Source organism: Podarcis muralis, chromosome 1, assembly GCF_964188315.1.
Source record: "Podarcis muralis chromosome 1, rPodMur119.hap1.1, whole genome shotgun sequence".
NCBI classification, from domain to species: Eukaryota; Metazoa; Chordata; class Lepidosauria; order Squamata; family Lacertidae; genus Podarcis; species Podarcis muralis.
Genome location: NC_135655.1, coordinates 127,281,380 through 127,302,788, shown reverse-complemented (window position 1 = coordinate 127,302,788; position 21,409 = coordinate 127,281,380). Strand labels below are relative to the sequence as shown.

General features: G+C 43.7%; 2 protein-coding genes across 2 annotated transcripts in view; one reads left to right on the top strand and one right to left on the bottom strand.

The window, feature by feature from the left end:
* Positions 1–414, bottom strand: part of CARF (calcium responsive transcription factor) — a 28,358-nt gene extending 27,944 nt beyond the window's left edge. The window contains exon 1 of the mRNA XM_077918147.1: positions 315–414. The gene's annotated coding sequence lies outside the window, so the exon portion shown is untranslated. The remainder of the gene's footprint in view (positions 1–314) is intronic.
* WDR12 (WD repeat domain 12) lies at positions 361–20,348 on the top strand. Its single transcript, XM_077918169.1, has 13 exons — positions 361–493; positions 1,351–1,445; positions 2,791–2,885; positions 4,559–4,665; positions 6,131–6,246; positions 6,968–7,122; positions 7,915–7,960; positions 10,841–10,932; positions 13,790–13,930; positions 15,081–15,186; positions 16,950–17,082; positions 18,398–18,470; positions 19,816–20,348. The coding sequence occupies exons 1-13, from the start codon at positions 453–455 to the stop codon at positions 19,891–19,893; spliced, it is 1,278 nt and encodes a 425-aa protein (XP_077774295.1). The 5' UTR covers positions 361–452; the 3' UTR covers positions 19,894–20,348.
* Positions 20,349–21,409: the final 1,061 nt, after the last annotated feature.

Here is a 21,409-nt window from a genome sequence, read left to right as displayed (position 1 = left end):
ACCCAACTTCCTTCAACTCAGATGGGTATAAATAGGAATAACAGGCTGCAAACCCAGCATAAGTTTACAGCACAAAGCACATTTCCCCCACCCTGAGAACTAATTTCCTGAGAATTGTAGCTCCGGGACTGCAGCTCCCAGGATCCATGGGGGGTGGAGTGGAGAGGGAAATATAATTTTTTAAAATACAGTGTACGCCTTTTTTGGGGCACGGAGGAACCAATTGAAAAACAACAACCCATCGACTTCGTGGCTTATGTAGGAAGTGGGGGGGCGAGAAGAGAGGGAGGAAAAAATAAAAGCTGCTTCTTTACCTTTAAGGGCAGACTAAACTAATCGCTCGCTGAGGCGACTCCATCGGCCCCACGGCAGAGGGCGGAAGCAACTCTGAAGCCACGTGGGACGAGGCGCTGCTGATTCTGGGGAGAGACAGAAATATCCCAGCCTTTGAAATGGCGCAGCTTCAGGCTCGCTTCTTCACTGAGGACACGAAGTAAGTACATCGCCGGGGTCTGGAAGGGCATAACTGGGTCATCTCAGCAATGGCAACTGTGGTTGAAGCGCTGCTCTTAAGCAAAGTCCATTTTGGCATGCCTCTTGCACTTTATGGTCTTTTGGCCTCAGCCATTCATTCATATAGATGTATATGTACGTGTATGCAATATTATAATTCATTCTTATCAGGGGCAGGGTGATGGGGTCAACCAAATAACAGAACCTTTTGGAAACTTACCAGATTGTCTTCCAGTATCTATAACTGAAGTCAAGAACCTTATTTCAGAGTTAAGAAGCAATAAAGCACCAGGCGTAGATTATTTCCCCCCAGAATCTAACATTGACTGATGGGCCTCCCTGGTGGTGGTAATATTCTCATTTATTGATTCACCTGGGTTATTTCCCAAAGTTTGGGCCACAGCGGTAGTCATCCCTATATTCAAAAAGGGCCTTACCTCCAATCCAACTAGTTATAGACTAGTTAGCTTGCTACCTGTAATTAGCAATTATATGCAAAGCATATGCAAAGTTCAGGAAATCTTGTGCCAAGTGCCTTTAAAGTGCCACAGATGGTTTGTTTGTTTGTTTTGATTCCAAAACAATTCTCTTGGGTTTGGTTTGTCATTCAGGTTGGGGGTAGATGTTACTGGGATTTGATATGGGTGGCAGGGCCCATAGTCGCCTTTGACTGGACTTAACCGTCCAGGGGTCCTTTACCATACCTATACGATGGTATAGTATAGTACATGAGTCTGCTCTTAAAAGGTAAAATATTTCCCATGAAGACGATGGTGGAAGTTTGAGATTGATTTTACCCTTTTCTGAATACTGTGTGCAACTGTTTTCTCTCCACAGATACGCAGTAGATGATGTTCCTTTCTCTGTCCCAGCTGCTTCTGAAGTTGCTGATCTCAGTAATGTTATCAACAAATTGCTGGAAGCAAAAAATGGTACGTTTATGTTTGAGGGAAGTGGCTTTAAAAGTTTGCTCCCTTGCTATTAGTCAAGAGTTAATTTTAGGAGTCTGTAGATGTGGTTACCACACATACAACTAATCACAGTTTACAGTTTTACAGAATTAATTTTTGCTATTAAACACATGATGCTATAGATATCACCTCAGCAAATTCCGTATAAACGCACATTAATTTATTACATTTATATTCAACCCTTCCTCCCAAAGCATATCTTATTTAGCAAAGCACACTAGAGTGGAGATACACAATTTGGGGCACAAGTCAATTTGTAGATTATGTATGAATTATTTATTTATCACATTTGTAGTTCACGCTTCATCTCAAAGTGTCAGAACACTGTTATCCCTGGAGCAGTTTTTTTGTCGTATGGGCTAGGTTGGGAGACAGTGACTTAGCCAAGGGTCTCCAGTGATCTTTACAAGGAGCAATCTGAACCCAGGGTGAGAACTTCAGTACATAACAATGACCCCATGGACCAGAGCATGCCAGGCACTCCTGTCTTCCACTGCCTCCCGCAGTTTGGTCAAACTCATGCTGGTAGCTTCGAGAACACTGTCCAACCATCTCATCCTCTGTCTTCCCCTTTTCCTTGTGCCCTCAATCTTTCTCGACACCAGGGTCTTTTCCAGGGAGTCTTCTCCTCTCATGAGGTGGCCAAAGTATTGGAGCTTCAGCTTCAGGATCTGTCCTTCCAGTGAGCACTCAGGGCTGATTTCCTTAAGAATGGAGAGGTTTGATCTCTCCATTCTGGGTCCCACAGATCAAATTAGTACTGCCTACTTCATTATACTGACTCTCACTGTGGTACCCAGTTGTATTCATGCTGTGGTCACAGGGCCATTTCACACAGTAAGTTTCTTGTCCAGAAAGTTGGCCCTTGCCTTCCTTGGGTACATGTTCAAATAGACAAAATCTCTGCACAATCTCTGATAATCTCTATGATTATTTTTTGTTTCTTCATGATCGCTTGCCCAGAGAAATGTATTTTGTCTGGGGGTTCAAAGAATATTACAGTTGGAACCAAGATGCTGTAACATCCAACTTGCTCAATATGTAAAGTGTATCAGTGATATAACTTCTGGTTTGGGGAGCTGAATCTTATCTGCTAACAAAAAACTTGAGAATTTTTTGTATTCCCCTGGATAAAGTTTGGTTGCCTGTGATAACTTGGTAATATGAGTGTGTATTGTACAGGAATAACTGAAGGCTACATTTTAGACATAGGCACCAAGACTTCTCAAATGTACAGTGTAAACTGCATCTTCTGAGTATCGTATAAGCTATGCAACCTGACACTTTGTGTTTTCTTTGTCTCTAGAAGGCCACAAATATGTGGAATTTGATTTCCTTATTAACGGACAGTTCTTGCGCATGTCCCTGGTGAGGCACATGGAAGTGGAAAATATCTCAACTGTAAGTCGTGTGTGTGTGTGTGTGTGTGTGTGTGTGTGTGTGTGTGTGTAGAGTATAGGCTCTGGATAATGAGAGTAAGAAATATAGAATCATCCAGTTAAATTTGTGCAAAACTCCCAATTATTGTATCAGGCTGTCTAGCCTGCAAATGTATGACCGAGCAATTCTATCCTTCAGAGCTGCTAGCTAGAGGGGGTTTAGGATTGGTTAAAAGTGTGTGTGCAGTTGGGAGCCCACATCTGCTACAGAGGCCTCTGTTGTTCCCATAAGTCATGGGTTTGCTGCTTGCAGTAGCCAGTGTAAGGCGCTGGAACAAAGCATTCTATCAGCAGAGATGGTCTTGAATGCATTGGACCAAAAAGCCCTTCCATTCTCATGAGAGGCCCAGAATTGAGTCCCTTACTTGAATTAGCCAGGATCTGGTGCAGGTAATTTGCCCCCTTGGTTTCAGGGGGGCAGAGGGAACTGGAAGAAAATAAGGATTTCTTATAAGAGACCACCTTGTTTTGTTTTCAGTATCTATGTATGGCTTTTCCTAAGCAACATACAAATCATAATCTTAAATAAGTATATAGTAGACTAAGTGCAGGAGGCGGGTGGCGCTGTGGGTTAAACCACAGAGCCTAGGACTTGCCGATCAGAAGGTCGGCGGTTCAAATCCCCGTGACGGGGTGAGCTCCCGTTGCTTGGTCCCTGCTCCTGCCAACCTAGCAGTTTGAAAGCACGTCAAAGTCCAAGTAGATAAATAGGTACCACTCCGGTGGGAAGGTAAACGGCGTTTCCGTGCGCTGCTCTGGTTCACCAGAAGCAGCTTAGTTCTGCTGGCCACATGACCTGGAAGCTGTACGCCAGCTCCCTTGGCCAATAAAGCGAGATGAGCGCTGCAACCCCAGAGTCGGCCACGACAGGACCTAATGGTCAGGGGTCCCTTTACCCTTTAGGCTAAGTGTATCTGTGAGGTCCTGAAGAACGGTTTTCTCTCTGGTCTTTCCTTCGACATTCTTGCCTAGCGCTCCTGTTGGGCAGTTTGCACCTGGAGCATAGCAGCCTTTCAGGACTGCTAGTGTAGCTCAGTAAAGCTAACAGCGAGTGGGTGCTGGCTTGTATCATTCATCTCCAGCAGGTGGTCTTCAACAAAGGAGCCGAGGCTGATCATCGTCATCATTTTATTTGTATGCTGCCTTTCCATAGCTGAAACTATGCTCAAGGCAGCTTACAACATGAAAAGACTTAACATAATTACAAACGTAACAGAAGTCATAAACAACAAATAAAACACATCAAAAAGTACGCAACCTAATGGAAACAATTTCCACATAAATCATAAGATCTAAAACGAAAGATACAACAATAATATCAGTAACAGCAACAAGCTCTCTCAGCACCCTGTAAACAATACTCCAGCCCAAGAATCTGTTCAACAGCCTCAACTTTTGTAGCTGGAGTCAGTCCGCACTCCACTCTCCCAGGCCAGATGCGAAAGGGCCAGCCAGGCAGGGGTGCAGGTCTTCCAGGGCTCAGAGCCAAGGTGGTCTCATTTAAAGCAACACAGATAAAAATTAAAAGCAATTTGAAAGAGGAGCCCTCGGTGCTAAGCCTCTCTGCTGCAAAGGAAATTTTCCTCTGAAACCTCCGTGGCTGATCCTTTCCCTTGACGTGTTTTGTGTGCGCAGGAAGAAGTAGTAGCAATAGAGTATGTTGAAAAATACACTGCTCCTCAGCCTGAAGAATGCATGCTCCATGATGATTGGATCAGTTCTATTGAAGCTACAGAAGAATGGTAAGGGAGACATGCTACTTCTTTCCTAATCTCTTTTGTCTGACTTTCTGCCTGTAGGATATCGCCTTGCATTATTTCTTTTTTTTATTTCTGATTTTTCACTTCTATACATTTCAGTGATTTTACAATCATTTTAACATTCCAAAACTCGGCTTCCTTCCCCCTCTTTCTGCAGTTCCTTAAATTTCTTATATATATATTTTCTGCATATTCCAAATTAACTTACTCATTTATTCATCGGCTTTAAATATACCATATTTTTCGCCCCATAGGACGCACCAGCCCATAGGACGCATCAAGTTTTTTTTTGGGGGGGGGGGAAATAAAGAAAAAAAAATTATTTCCCCCCAGGCGCTTGTGGGGCCGGCAGCGGGGAGAAGCACTCTTCTCCCCGCCGCCCGCCTTGAGATCGGGTCCGGGGACAGCGGGAAGACGCGCTGCGCCTCCCAGCTGTCCCCGGAGCTTGCGGGGCAGGCAGCGGGGAGAAGCGCTCTTCTCCCCGCTGCCCGCCTTGAGATCAGGTCCGGGGACAGCGGGGAGACGCGCTGCGCCTCCCCACTGTCCCCGGAGCTTGGGGGCTGGCGGCGGGGTCTCCCCGCCGTCAGCCTCCAAACCACTTCGGGAGACAGCGGGATGGCGGCGTTCCACCTCCCTCTGTCCCCCGACCTTGTGGGGCTGGCGCTGGGGCTCTCCTGAAGCCTCGAGAGCGAGAGGGGTCGGTGCGCACCGACCCCTCTTGCTCTCCAGGCTTCAGCAAAAGCCTGCATTCGCCCCATAGGACGCACACACATTTCCCCTTCATTTTTGGAGGGGAAAAAGTGCGTCCTATAGGGTGAAAAATACGGTATCCTCTTATAAAACTGCAGGTTATTACAATGATCCTGCCAATGTCCTTATCTGTTTAGTTTATTTGTAAAAATTCAATAAACCATTTCCATTCTTTTATAAAAAGTTTGTTACCTTGATTTCTTATTTTTCCGGTAAGTTTGCCATTTCTGCGTATTCCGTAAGTTTTTGTATCCGTTCTTCTTTCGTCTTGTTTTATTTCACTCACCATGTTGAAGGCACAGCGTCAGTTTATCCATTCTTTTCCTCCTTTCCCCTCTGTCTTTTAAATAAACATTTTTTTCCCCATTCAAAATCTCCACTTGAACTTTCCAACTGCACAGAAGGTAAGTATATGTGAATATAGTAAGCAATTTAGCGTGATGTCCCCGCAGAGAATGGATGGTGGCATTGTCTTATAGATTTGCAGCTTTAAATGTGCGCAGTATCTATAGCCCAAGTGCCTTGCTGGGAAAGGATTCTTCATTAACAAACATCCTATTTCAGCATAATACTCCAAAAAAATTTGAAATTGCACAGTGTGTCAAGTGCTCGATTAAAGCCCATAAAGTAGAAGATGTATCCTGTGAAGAACCAAAGACAACCACCAAGCAGGTTTTTTTGCTTCTAAATTCCATAGGATATTGACAGGCTCCTATGACCAGACATCTCGGATTTGGTCAGTAGAAGGCAAACCCATAATGACGCTTGCTGGACACGTAGATGTGGTTAAAGATGTGGCCTGGGTCAAAAAAGGTAAGTAGATTTTACTCTGTTTGGGGTTTCAGCTTAAATAAATTTCACAGAAAGCTTGCCATCCCGAATTGTTCAGTTGTTTCCAAACTGAAATCCAACACATAAAGTGACACCTTGAAGTCTTAACAAATTTATCGAAATACTTTTTTTGCTTTCGCTGCATTAGAGTAACCTAGCCACCTCTCAAATTCTACTCTTCTTTGCAATTCCTCCTGTGCAATTGTTGCCACATTATGTGGCAGTTTTGTGTTGAAACAAAGGCCTCAGGATTAAAGTCCCACTGGGTGGTAGTAATTATTATTATTATTATTATTATTATTATTATTATTATTATTATTATTATTATTATTTCTTTATTTCTACCCTGCCCATCTGACTGGGCAGCTTTCAACAGAACATTAAAAACAGAATAAAACTTCAAGCGTTAAAAACATCCCTAAGCAGGGCTGCCTGATGTTATACTGATGCCTCTGACTGCATTCATGGCCATTAAAATGGGAATGTGTATGAGTGACCGTCATATTCTGTTTACTTCTACATTCCCAGTAGCTCTGTGATATCCTTCTGCATTGCCTCAGCTCCAAATTGATCCCATCCTCGGCCTGTTTATAATCAATTTGTAAACTCTTCATCATATTTGAGCGGGTTGGGAGAATTAGGAGAGGGTTGGTTTGGGGAAGGACTGCTGTGTGAACCTGTCTGCTATGCCTGTATCCCTCAGATAGTTTGTCATGCCTGCTGCTTAGTGCATCGATGGACCAGACTATCCTGCTGTGGGAATGGAATGTAGAAAAGAACAAAGTGAAGGCCCTTCACTGCTGCAGAGGACATGCAGGAAGCGTAGAATCTGTCGCTGTGGATGGCTCAAGGACGAAAGTAAGTTGTATTGACTGCCCTTTCCTCCCTCCCTGTCACCCAAGCAGTTGAGACAGTTGATGTTGTTTCACATAAAAGACAACACTATAGCATCTGCTCTCCATCTTCTGATAACTGGAAGCCTTGCACAAAAAACAGAGAGATGTGAAATTATGGCATGGGGCATCCATCTCTCTTTCTTTCTGTCCCTCCCTCCCTCCCTGATTTTCTATTTTTTTCTTCTCCAGTAAAACCATGGGGAATTTTTATGGTGAGGAATTGTTTAGCTGAGGAAGGTGCTTTCAGCCTCAAGATATTTTAAATAAAATGTAAAAGCTTATTCAAAAGGGTATGGGAACTTCCCCTGGGTCCTGTTTGAATCTGGTTTGGAGTCAAATCAAGCCTATTTTACCGTATTTTTCCATCTATAAGACGATGTTTTTTGCTAAAAGATTTTAGTCAAAATTTGAGGGTCATCTTATACACGGATGTTGAATGCACAGGGGTTTGGGCTCTGGCTCTGGTATGGGTGGCCTGGGCTCGGGTTCAGGCTGTGGTGCTGGTGGCCCAGGTTGTGGTTCAAACTTGGGCTCTGGCACAGGTAACCCAGACTCAGGTTCGGGCTTGGGCTCTGGCCCGATTTCTTAATTTTGTGTTAACAAAGATAGGGGCGTCTTATGTGGGCGTCTTACCACAGTGACTCACTTGAGTTAAGCCTGTTCTGAAATCAAGCTTTGGGTAACTTGCCCATCACAAATGATAGCTAGCTAAAATGTGCCATTTTTGTTGAAAACTGTTTTGTGGTGTGTTTAGTTTTGCAGTGGATCCTGGGATAAGATGCTAAAGATCTGGTCTGCAGGTAAGATCAGTGCTTCCTTTGACCTTTCATCTAATAACTCCCAGCGCCTTTGTCTACAATTCTGCATGCTTACGATACATTAATTTATTTAACAGGATTTGTTTACTGCCTATTTGTAAATGAAACCTCTGAGTGGTTTACATGTGGGCAGACCCTTCTTTTAATGAACTTAAACCACCTTTTCTGGCAAACTGAAGCTGCCCCAGACATTGCAGTTTGAGGTAAAAAAGGTAAAGGTACCCCTGCCCGTACGGGCCAGTCTTGACAGACTCTGGGGTTGTGCGCCCATCTCACTCAAGAGGCCGGGGGCCAGCACTGTCCGGAGACACTTCCGGGTCACGTGGCCAGCGTGACAAAGCTGCATCTGGCGAGCCAGCGCAACACACGGAACGCCGTTTACCTTCCCGCTAGTAAGCGGTCCCTATTTATCTACTTGCACCCGGGGGTGCTTTCGAACTGCTAGGTTGGCAGGCACTGGGACCGAGCGACAGGAGTGCACCCCGCCGCGGGGATTCGAACCGCCGACCTTTCGATCGGCAAGTCCTAGGTGCTGAGGCTTTAACCCACAGCGCCACCCGCATCCCTTTTGCAGTTTGAAGCCGCATGCAAATACTTTTGCTAACTGCACGAGAAGTTCAAAATGTGGTGCTGTGTTGCAGAATTGTAAATTCCCAGGTGTGTATGTATATCAGTCCTGTGAGTTTGGAGAATACTTCATTTCGCCATAGGGGTTAGGTTCAATTAATGTGTGAACTGCTCAGGCCACCTTTAACCCAGTGTCTGTCTCGTAGCTCCCTAAAAACATACCTCAAAGTCCTAGCGATGTGCTTAACTCGCATGTAGGAACAGGGTCCGCTTCCATCTCAATCTCGCCAGATTATGAGGATGTCTGATTCGCCTGGAGCCCATGTGCATAAGCCGCTGTTTACATGAAGGGCTTCCTTGTCAGATGTTGTGTTCAACACAGGAAGGCAGAGAGAATAGGATGCAACATTGGGATCAGGGCTAGGAGCATGGCCCCACTTCTGCTACACATGAGGAAATAGTGGCTATTGAAGGACAGGCCACGGTTACCTGGTTTGCCAGACTTGTAGCTATTGCAAACAAGTAAATGTGCAGGCTCAGAGTGACGATCACAACCGCAGTGCTCCTTCGCTGGCCCTTCTGCCACCACGTTAACCAGTGCTAAGCCATGGTTTGGTTTAAGTCAGTGTTTCTCAAACTTGTGTCCCCAGTTGTTGTAGGATTACAACTCCATCATTGTTGACCACTACAACTAATCCAAAATGCGGCAGCTAGACTGGTGACTGGGAGTGGCTGCCAATACCATATAACACCGGTCCTGCCTCCCAGTACGTTTCTGAGCACAATTCAAAGTGTTGGTGCTGACCTTTAAAGCCCTAAACGGCCTCGGCCCAGTATACCTGAAGGAGCGTCTCCACTCCCATCATTCAGCCCAGACACTGAGGTCCAGCTCCGAGGGCCTTCTGGTGGTTCCCTCCCTGCAAGAAGTGAGGTTACAGGGAACTAGGCAGAGGGCCTCTTCGGTGGTGGCACCTGCCCTGTGGAACACCCATCCAATGTCAAGGAAATAAACAACTATCTCACTTTCAGAAGACATCTGAAGGCAGCCCTGTTTAGGGAAGTTTTTAATGTCGTTTTAGCATGTTTTTAATATTCTGTTGGGAGCCGCCCAGAGTGGCTGGGGAAGGCCAGCCAGATGGGAAGGGTATAAATAATAAATTATTATTTTTATTATATTAATTATGGTCCTGCTAGCTAGGGGTGATGGGAGCTGTAGACCAACAATAGCTGGAGACTCAGGTTTGAGAAACGCTGGGTTAAGTGCTGCATCGGAGTGAGTCCAGACTTGTGGTTCGTATCACTCGTAAACCTTAGTTACAACTCGTGGATTATTTGGAGGGAAACAAACCACAAATCTGGATGTACTAAACCGTATTTTAACAGCAGCTGCAGGACTGGGAGAGGACTGCTGCGACTGTGATCTTCAATCTGAGAACTGATGTTATGCAAAAAAAAAATAAAAAAAAATCGGGCAAAACACTTCATGTTCCTAAGAGAAGCCCCTACAACCTCTGCCACAATAAAATTAAGATGTCACAGGAAACTAAATCAGGTGTGGGAAACCTTTGGCCCTCCAGATGTCGCTGAACTACAGTGCCCATCAGCTCCCAACAAATAGGTTCAGTAGCCAGGGATGATAAAGCGGTGTAGTTCAGCAATGTCTAAAAAGCCAAGGTTGCCCACACCTGACCTTAAGCACCTAGTATGACTACAGCAAGCTGGCTCCACAATTCCAAAAGCTTTTATTTGGAAGTTAATTCCATTGGACGACATCTAGCTCATACTTGGATTTCTCCCAATGACTAAAATGCTTGCTTCCATGGAATTGAGTTAATATGGCAATTGATCAGTGTTCTTGGGGGAAATGTTCAAATTGCAGGCCAGCATTTAAATTAGAACTAACAGTGATTCTTCATATCACAGATTTGTTGATAATTAGATTTACCGTATTTTTCGCTCTATAAGACGCACCAGACCACAAGACTCACCTAGTTTTTGGAGGAGGAAAACAAGAAAAAAAATATTCTGAATCTCAGAAGCCAGAACAGCAAGAGGGATCGCTGCGCAGTGAAAGCAGCAATCCCTCTTGATGTTCTGGCTTCTGGGATAGCTGCGCAGCCTGCATTCGCTCCATAAGACGCACACACATTTCCCCCTACTTTTTAGGAGGGAAAAAGTGAGTCTTATAGAGCAAAAAATACGGTATTCTTTTTTTACAAAAATCCAATTTATAGCAATAGGAGATTGACCAGCGAGTGGTCGTATGGTTAAAATGACCGTATTTTTTTATTTCAGTGCCTACGGATGAAGAGGATGAAATGGAAACGGAGGAGGCGGCAAACAGACCAAGGAAAAAGCAGAAAACTGAGCAGTTGGGACTAACAAGAGTAAGACAAACCTGGATTGTGTAGAAATTCCTTTGAGGGGATGTGGGGTTCGGGCCTAACATTACCAGCCAGCTATAGCTCCAGGGACCTGCTGGCTGCAGTTGTGACATTTGCCTTAGTTTCCCCAAAATGCAGTGCTCTGTAAGTTCCACTTGGACTTAAGAAAAGCCCTGCTGAGTCAGATCAAAGGCCCATGTAGTCCAGCATCCTGGCCAATCAGATGCACACAGGAAACTGCAAGCAGGACTTGAGTGCTACAGCTTCCTTCCTGCTTGTGTTCCCCAGTATTTTGAGGCATATAGTCTTCAGTACTGAAGCTGGTACACAGCCATGACGGGTAATCATTGATTGCCATCCATGAATTTGTCTAAACCCCTTTTGAACGATCCAAGTTAGATGTGTCTGGCAATTGTCCTTTTATATATATGTGGGATTTGATAGCACCGTGATCACTGTTTTGAGAGAGATCATCATCATCAACGACAACAACATAATACTTTATTATTGATACCCCACCCATCTTGCTGGGTTTCCCCAGCCACTCTCGGCTGCTCCCAACAGAATATAGCCGTACCTTGGAAGTCGAACGGAATCCTTTCTGGAAGTCCGTTCAAAAACCAAAGCACGGCTTCTGATCGGCTGCAGGAAGCTCCTCGGACATTCGGCTTGTTAAAAAACCGGAACAGTCACTTCCAGATGTCCATCATTCGTGAGTCAAAACGTTCAAGAACTAGGCTGTTTGACTTCCAAGGTACGACTGTATTAAAACACGATCAAACATTGAAAACTTCCCTAAACAGGGCTGCCTTCAGAGGTCTTCTAAAAGTCAGATAGTTGTTTATTTCCTTGACATCAGATGGTAGGGCGTTCCACAGGGTGGGCACTGCCACCGAGAAGGCCCTCTGCCTGGTTCCCTGTAACCTCACTTCTCGCAGTGAGGGAACCACCAGAAGGCCCTCGGCGCTGGACTTCAGTGTAAATGAAGGTCCTCGCAACATACCAGGTCCTGGCAACCACGTAATAAAAGTCCAGAGTCACTGATCCTCTGGTTGGTTCTGTGGCCGGCTGTCCTAGGGCACAGTCATTGAGGCTATCTAGAAATGTTGCCGCTTTTGTGACTGGAACACACATTTATCCAGTATAAAGGTAAAGGGACTCCTGACCATTAGGTCCAATTGTGACCAACTCTGGGGTTGCGGCGCTCATCTTGCTTTACTGGCCGAGGGAGCCGGGGTACAGCTTCCGGGTCATGTGAGCAGCATGGCTAAGCCGCTTCTGGCGAACCAGAGCAGTGCTAGGAAACGCCGTTTACCTTCCCACCGGAGCGGTACCTATTTATCTACTTGCACTTTGACGTGCTTTCGAACTGCTAGGTTGGCAGGAGCTTGGACCGAGCAACGGGAGCTAACCCCATCGCGGGGATTCGAACCGCCGAGCTTCTGATCGGCAAGCCCTGGGCTCTGTGGTTTGACCCACAGCTCCACCCATGTCCCTTTTATTCAGTATATATGATGGTAATTGAAATCACCCATTACTACAACAATTACTCCTATTGGATGCCTCATTGAGTTCCTTCTCCATCTCAAGATCAGCTTGGACATTTTTGTCAGCTGGGAGATGGTGCTTTCCTAGTGCTAAATTACTCTTGAGGCTCAGCATTGCCAACCACAGAGAATCTGTGGAGGGGTCTACCAATTGTGGCATTTCCAACTTGTACAGTGGTACCTCGGGTTACAAACGCTTCAGGTTACATACGCTTCAGGTTACAGACTCCGCTAACCCAGAAATAGTACCTCGGGTTAAGAACTTTGTTTCAGGATGAGAACAGAAATTGTGCTCTGGCGGCACAGCGACAGCAGGAGGCCCCGTTAGCTAAAGTGGTACCTCAGGTTAAGAACAGTTTCAAGTTAAGAACGGACCTCCGGAACGAATTAAGTACTTAACCTGAGGTACCACTGTACTGTTATTTTTTTTTATGTACAGAGTGTCGCCTCCTCCAGCAAGCCATTCGCTGTGCAGAGGTAACTGTGTCCCACAGCTAAGAACACAAAAATGTGCTGATTGCCAAAGTTGTGTGCCTTGTTTTTGCCTAGAGTGCAACAACAGAGGCATTGCTTGGGGGGGCGGGGGAGACTAAGATGGCAGCTGCCATCGCCAAGGGAGAGAGGACGCATTGGATAGCTGTCTACTAAGCCCTGGAGCCAACTCCCGTGGGTTGAAATGGAGGGAAATAGCAAAATCCCATGCGGGTTACATATGCTTCAGGTTATATACGCTTCAGGTTACATACGTTTCAGGTTACATGCTCCGCTAACCCAGAAATATTACCTCATGTTAAGAACTTTGCTTCAGTATGAGAACAGAAATTGCGCAGCGGCAGCGGGAGGCCCCATTAGCTAAAGTGGTGCTTCAGGTTAAGGACAGTTTCAGGTTAACAACAGACCTCCAGAACAAATTAAGTTCTTAACCTGAGGTATAATAATAATAATAATAATAATAATAATAATAATAATAATAATACATTATTTATACCCTGCCCAACTGGCTGGGTTTCCCCAGCTACTCTGGGCGGCTTCCAACAAAAGATTTAAAACACATTAAAACATCAGCCATTAAAAACTTCCCTAAACAGGGCTGCCTTCAGATGTCTTCTAAACATCAGATAGTTGTTTATCTCTTTGACATCTGGTGGGAGGGCGTTCCACAGGGTGGGTGCCACTACCGAGAAGGCCCTCTGTTCTTAACTCGAGGTACCACTGTATATGTATAGACTTAACAGCATTAGTGAACAAGCTCGTTTCACAAAATGAAATATTTCAATAATCATATCCTCCCAATATTTATTTTTCCTGTCTAGACTCCTGTTACAACCCTCTCTGGTCATACAGAATCGGTCTCTTCTGTACTTTGGTCAGATACAGATGAAATATGCAGTGCTTCATGGGACCACACAATTAAGGTGTGGGATGTTGAAACAGGGGGCCTCAAATCCACTTTGGTGAGTTCTCTTGCAAACCAAGTTCGCCATTTCTCAGATTGCTTAACTGCCTTCAACAAAGAGTTTTGTACAAAGTCTAAAGAGCAATTCATTAATTACTTCTACTCAGGGTGGATAAAGATCAATGATTATTTTTTAAAAAAAATATATCTGATTTTTAAAATTTAAATCAGATTTTTAAAATTTAAATCGGATTTTTAAAATAAAATTCTTTTGGAGGAAAAATATTTCTAAAGATAGCTTTCTATTTAAGTTACATTATAGTCCAAAGGCTATTCCTCAGGAAATAAGGATTTGTTTTAAGTTTTTCATGTGTGCTAAAACTCTGTTTAAGTTTAAAAAAAAAAAAAAGTTTAACCACATCAGTTAACAAACATGGATATATATGCTATAATGTTATTGTTAAATAAATTGTTTAAATTGTTATTAAGGAAATGATTGTTTTTCTCCTTCCAATAAAGTATAGCAGAAAAGTTGTCCAAATATAAACAGTTAATTCATTAAGGTAAAAGGTAAAGGAACCCCTGCCCGTACGGGCCAGTCTTGACAGACTCTGGAGTTGTGCGCCCATCTCACTCAAGAGGCCGGGGGCCAGCGCTGTCCGCAGACACTTCCGGGTCACATGGCCAGCATGACAAAGCTGCATCTGGCGAGCCAGCACCAGCGCCGCACACGGAAACGCCGTTTACCTTCCCGCCAGTAAGCGATACGGGTGGCGCTGTGGGTAAAAGCCTCAGCGCCTAGGGCTTGCCGATTGAAAGGTCGGCGGTTCGAATCCCCGCGGTGGGGTGCGCTCCCGCTGCTCGGTCCCAGCGCCTGCCAACCTAGCAGTTCGAAAGCACCCCTGGGTGCAAGTAGATAAATAGGGACCGCTTACTGGCGGGAAGGTAATTCATTAAACCTCACAATAATTTCATAACTATTTGTCTATGTATTTCTAATAGTATAAGCAAATCAGCAATTATTGATATAGCTGTAAAAACTACTCTGAAAATTTATTGTTCCAAAAATGAAACTTTCATCTGGTTGTAAATATTAAGATTATGCCAGCAAGAATGAGTCTTTCTGTAAAAAGAAATGATTTAAATCAAGTCTTACTGACTAGTGTTTTAAATCCACCCTGCTTCTTTCTACTCTTATTTTTACATAGACTGGAAACAAAGTGTTCAACTCTATATCCTACTCGCCATTGTGTCGGCGTTTAGCCTCTGGAAGCACTGACAGACACATTAGGTTATGGGACCCTCGTACCAAAGGTGGGTAGAACAGAATGTATACAGTGGTACCTCGGGTTGCAAATACAAATACAGGAGCTAATATCAATGTATTTTTCTGCTAACGCTGATAATAACTTGTAATTGACATAATTGATGTACAGTGGTACTTTGGGTTACATACGCTTCAGGTTACAGACTCCACTAACCCAGAAATAGTACCTCAGGTTAAGAACTTTGCTTCAGGATGAGAACAGAAATCGTGCTCTGGCGGCGCAGCAGCAGCAGGAGGCCCCATAAGCTAAAGTGGTGCTTCAGGTTAAGTACAGTTTTAGGTTAAGTACGGACCTCCGGAACGAATTAAGTACTTAACCCAAGGTACCACTGTATTCCTGAGAGAATTTTTGCAAATAGTGTGTGCACATGTACACACACACACGAGTTACATTTTTAAAATTATTATTATTTCAAGCATTTATTGAGCTATACATACCTGCTTTCGAATAAACTTTCTGGTGAGGCTTCCCAACCCTGATTGACTGGTGGCATACTTTGGTAACCCAGAGTCAGGAAGAGCTGCTATAAACTTCCACTTCTATGTAGTGGTTATGGCAGCATTTGTAAAGCTCTCTATATGCAGGGATCATAACAGTGGTAGAGGACAAGTTTCACCATGCACAGTGTCTCTGGTCCGGTCCCTGGCACCTCTAGTTAGGAAGAAACAGGTCGTAAGTTATATGAAAGGCATCAGACTTGTTTACACATTTTTGTCTACTTGAAGAAACCATGGTCCGATCTGAAAAATACAAATATTTAGGTTACAAAGCTGTAAAAATAAAGAAAAATTAAGTTTGCAGAACAATAATTACCATGTGGTTAGGGTAGATCAACGTGTCAGTGTCCACTTATCCCCATTGTAAATAAGACATATCGGCAAAAGTCGGAAATTGAAAGATAACTATAGCATGTACATGAAAATTGATTTCAGATTTGAAATCAGCATTGAAAGAACATATAAGAACAGTTGAAAAATCTCATGCAGAAGAAAATGGGGGGGGGATTGTTCCCCAGTATACTGTGTATCCCAATGGAATACATTTTTTTTGCATACCTCCAACTGTACATAGATATACATGTCATTTCTAATGCTATGCATGTCATGTTTAATGCTATATAAGTCACTTACATTTTTACTCATATTGTACTACTTTGCCTACACTATGTGTTTAATAAAATATTGAATTCTTGCATTGTGAAAAACATAGATTATGGTGAAAAGTGAAAAACATGAATTGCAAAAAAACCTAGAGCTTACAGAACAAAACCAACTTCAGATATGAAATCAGCACGTCAAACTTAGGTTAGGACAACTGCAGGTGTCAATGCAACAAAAATTTTATTCCCCAGTATTATTCTCTTGCCTGAGACATTGGAGAGCAGCTGCCAGTCTGGGTACACAAATTTGGGCTAGACGGATAAAAAAATCTGACCTGGTATATGGCAACTTCCTAATTCCTTCATCTGGCTTGCAGATGTCCTGTTTTTACTGATTATATCACTAATGTGCTACTTTTAACAAACATTTGTTTTGGTCTTTGTAAAGAAACATTTTATCTCAGTAGTGGCCTAGGGAGTGGTTGTCTCCTACTTTGTTTGATTTCAGCACATTTACTAAAAATGCTGGCTATTACTATTTTTGTATCCATTGCGTACTCACTTTCACCCTGCTGTATGCTTGTAAAAATTTTGAGTGTTTTGTGTGACTCATCAGTTGTGGCTAGTGAGACTTGTCTGCCTCTTTTCAGATGGTTCTTTGGTACTGCTTTCTCTTACCTCACATACTGGCTGGGTGACATCAGTGAAGTGGTCACCGACACATGAGCAACAGCTCATCTCTGGTTCTTTAGACAACGTTGTCAAACTCTGGGACACAAGAAGGTAAACTTTAAACCCTGGCAAATTTTTGTTGGACTTTTGCCATATGGATTTGTGTTACTGGGTGACACACAAACTGAAGAAATGTCACTATAGAATATTTAGGGCAATTGATATTGAATATTTTGAATATTTGAATATTTTAGGGCAATTGAATATTTGAATATTTAGGGCAATTGATATTGATTTGAAGGGTTCTGACTAGATCTTAAGTCTGATTTTAGCAATATTCTCATTGCTATTAGTTCTGCACCTGCAAATGTCTCCCTAAGCATTGTGTTTGATGCAATTCTGTTTTTCTAAGGATTATGGCACAGCAGGACCGTGGGGTTTTTAATTTATTGCATTTACCAATTGCTTTATACAACATGAAGTCTCAAAGTGACTTGGCAAGGTAGAATGCAATCCATAAAAGCAGTTCAGAACAATAAAAAGATTTAAAACAGTGAACAATGCAAAATACATTAAAATGCTCATCCAGAAACACATTATTAATAAGGACAAGTCTTACGCACCCCATTGAAAGATGAGGATCACTGTGAGGAACAAGATCAAGTAGCCAGAGGCCTGGGTAAACAAAAAGGTCTTAGCCCGGCACCTAGAGACTGACAGGGATGATGCCAGGGACATCTCCCTCCGAAAACATTCATTGGATGGGAGGCCACCAATGAAAAGGTCTGTTCATATGTGGTCATCCTCATCTTCCTTGAGTGGGGCACACAGAGAAGGGCCTTCAATGAAGACCATAGTGTCTCAGCTAGTTCATATGGGAAGAGATGGTCCTTGAGGTATTGGAGTCCTGAGCAATATAGCGCTCTATAGGTCAAAATCAGCACTGGCTTATGGTTAAAGACCGTATGTAGGCAGTGTGCATAATTCCAAAGGTGAAATTGTAGTTTGGACCCAGACTTTGCTCCTGTTGACAGAAGCTTCCCAGGAGTGGAATTTTTCTCCCACTGATGGAAGTGAGAAGGATATTTTTGTTGATTCATCCTGCAGTGTTCATCACCACCTCCCATGTCATCCCCCAAATTCTTTAGTCCCGATTTCTAGGGGGCTGCAGGAGGAATGGGAAATCTGCAAAAATCGTCACCACCTCCCTCCACCCCCAACCTTGTGCCAGCAGAAGTTCTTGATTGAATGACAATAAGAGTCTTCTGCAATTGGATCATACCGAAAGGTTGACAGAAGAATGAGAGTAGGAGGGGAAGTTTATGTAGAAGGAATTTACTGGCTGATTTCGGCAATTAGCCATCAGAATGCTTTTATTTCCATGTAATAAAACTAGTATGGCTGTCTTATTTTCTGTTTCCTATAGTTGCAAGGCACCTCTCTATGACTTGGCTGCTCATGAAGACAAGGTTTTGTGTGTGGAATGGACAGAAGCAGGGGTAAGAACTTCGTCAGGAACAGGAATGGGGTGGAAACCGAAGTATTTTTGCAGCAAATGTTGTTTATGTAGTTGGATATGTGTACTGATTTATAAATATTCATTACTTATGCAGTGCAGAACAGCAAAGGTTCAACTTGTGAAAGTGATTTATCTTAAAACTACTTGAAAGAATGTATGCGATTTTGCAGAAACTTTGGGTTATGCCCAACAAAGTCTTGTTACTGCAAAGACCTGCCTGTGCAATGGGACTTCCTCTCCCTGTGTGCCCTGAAACCTGTTCTGGGTTTTTCCCCAAGCCTGCAGAACGGATCGGGACGCTGATGTTAGATATCATGCAACATGTCCAGTTGTTTTTTGTTTATAGCATTTTGTGTTGCTTCTCTTTATATTGTGGATTTAAGACATTGTGGAGTTTCTGTTCCTAACATTAAGGCAGGCAAAAGTTCCAAGGCACAATTGGCTGTATTAATCATATGTCTCCTTAATAAGCCAGAATATGAATTAGCTTTTCCCTATATACTCCTTCCTTTGCATTAAGCATCTGGAAATATGTGATACCATGCCTTGTATTTCTTATGCAAGTTTTGATGAAAAATTGTTTTTCCTGGTACAGTGGTACTTTGGTGCTCAAACCTAATCCGTTCGACTCCCGAAACCGTTCGAAAACCAAGGTGCAGCTTCCGATTGGCTGCAGGAGCTTCCTGCACTTAATCGGAAGGCGCGTCGGACGTTTGGCTTCCAAGAAACATTCGCAAACCGGAACACTTACTTCCGGGTTTGCGGTGTTTGGGAGCCAGTTTGTTCGACAACTAAGCCATTCGGGAATCAAGGGACCACTGTATATACGTTTTTACTTGGTCTAGATGGGGGGAAACTACAACAACAATAATTTATTATTTATACCCTGCCCATCTGGCTGGGCTTCCCCAGCCACTCTGGGCGGCTTCCAATAAAACACTAAAATGCAATAACCTATTAAACATTGAAAGCTTCCCTAAACAGGGCTGCCTTCAGATGTCTTCTAAAAGTTTGGTAGTTATTTTTCTCCTTGACATCTGGTGGGAGGGCGTTCCACAGGGCGGGTGCCACTACCGAGAAGACCCTCTGCCTGGTTCCCTGTGACTTGGCTTCTCGCAGCGAGGGAACCGCCAGAAGGCCCTCGGTGCTAGACCTCAGTGTCCGGGCAGAACGATGGAGGTGGAGACGCTCCTTCAGATATATTGGACCGAGGCCGTTTAGGGCCTTAAAGGTCAACACCAACACTTTGAATTGTGCTCTGAAACGAAATGAATGTTTCTGAATACTGTCTCATTATAACTAGATTTTTCTTCCCTGCTCTATAGATGCTGTTGAGTGGTGGTGCAGACAACAAGCTCTATTGCTACAGATACCGAGCAGCCACCTCTGATGATGGAGCATGAAAACAAATGAAAAGATCATGAGAATGAACTCTTCTGCTCAATGTTCTTGCAACCTATCATACACAGCTGTATAAAATGTGTGATTTATGGTATTATAAATCTTGCATATTATACCTTGGGGCAACATTAGTTTCCTGTTCTTTGTTTTGAGGCGAGGTGGCAGGTTAAGGCATTTTTATTTTTATTTAAAACCTTTCCCCCACTACACAAGCCATACGAACTCGAGTTGGTCAATTTTAACAGTTTAAGCCTTATCAACATAATATGTTTTCATTAAAACCTTTTTATTTTGTGCAAGTATATTTAAGTTTTTTAGTTAACCACGATGCTGAGCTTTCCGCCTTCCATTAGTTTCAGTGGGAACTTCAGGTGTCTCCCATGAAAAATCGGTCGAAGCTGTTGCCAGATGGAGAATGCTCAAGATTTCAATGAAATAAAATTGCGGTGTTCCTTAACGTGGTTGTAATGCCGTCTGACATACTATTTTAAAAATTCAGGATTTCTTTTTAGGACCTAAAAGACTGTACAACTAGTTCCTCAGATACAAGGGCTCATTAGATTGCCTCCATGGCTGGAGGCAGTATGCTTGAATTGCAGGTATGGAAAGTGCTTCTGTCGTGCTTGTTATGTTTGGGTTCTGCTTGTGGACTTGCCATGGACATTTGGCGATTGATTGATTGATTGATTGATTGATTGAATTTATATTACCACCCTATACCCAGAGGTCTCAGGGCGGTTCACAGAAAAGATAAATGTGATAAAGGAGTGTTGGGTCCAGCAGGGCCCCTAGGTTCTTATCTGCATTTCTTTAAGCAGCAGTTTGTTACGCTGCATATTTTTTAACCTCAAGAGGGACATGTTTATGGCGTGAAGCTCCGTGGTTTAAAAACGCCTGGTGGGTTTAAAATTCTACATGCTATATATTTAAAAAAAACAACCCAGGTGTGGTGAGCCATTTAGGACTGCGCTCTGGTGATTGGAATGGCCCATTATTTTCCCTCTTGTTGGTATCTTACCTTCTTTGGAGACAATGGAGTGTGCCTCTGGGGGTGGAGAACTGCTGGAGAATCACAGCACCTGCTGTGGCTGCAGGGACCGGTAAATTGTAACTGCTGCTTCCCGTGTCGTTTTTGCTGTGTTAGTAGCCCTGAAGTGACCTCTGTAGGGTTCAAGCCTGGGCAGTATGTTGTTGTTGTTTCTTCTTTGGCGATCGCTTGTGGCCGAGTAAGATTGCCTTCCATGAACACGGTCTGAGCGGTGTGTTCGTAAGTGACTGTGGAGACCAGTTCTGGATCCACACGTCCTTCCACGGTGGGGACATACCGTATTTTTTGCTCTATAGGACACACCAGACGATAGGACGCACCTAGTTTGGGGGGGAGGAAACAAGAAAAAAAAAATCTGAATCCCAGAAGCCAGAACAGCAAGAGGGATCTGGCTTCTGGGATAGCCTCTTGGTGTTCTGGCTTCTGGGATAGCCGCTGGGATAGCTGGTCTAGCTTTGCGCGAACCCTCC

Bases quoted from the DNA above. Each gene is read 5' to 3' on its own strand.
- WDR12 (XM_077918169.1), top strand. From the start codon at position 453: ATGGCGCAGCTTCAGGCTCGCTTCTTCACTGAGGACACGAA. The intron at 13,931-15,080 runs GTGAGTTCTCTT...ATTTTTACATAG, and splicing joins GGGGCCTCAAATCCACTTTG to ACTGGAAACAAAGTGTTCAA. The intron at 15,187-16,949 runs GTGGGTAGAACA...GCCTCTTTTCAG, and splicing joins ATGGGACCCTCGTACCAAAG to ATGGTTCTTTGGTACTGCTT.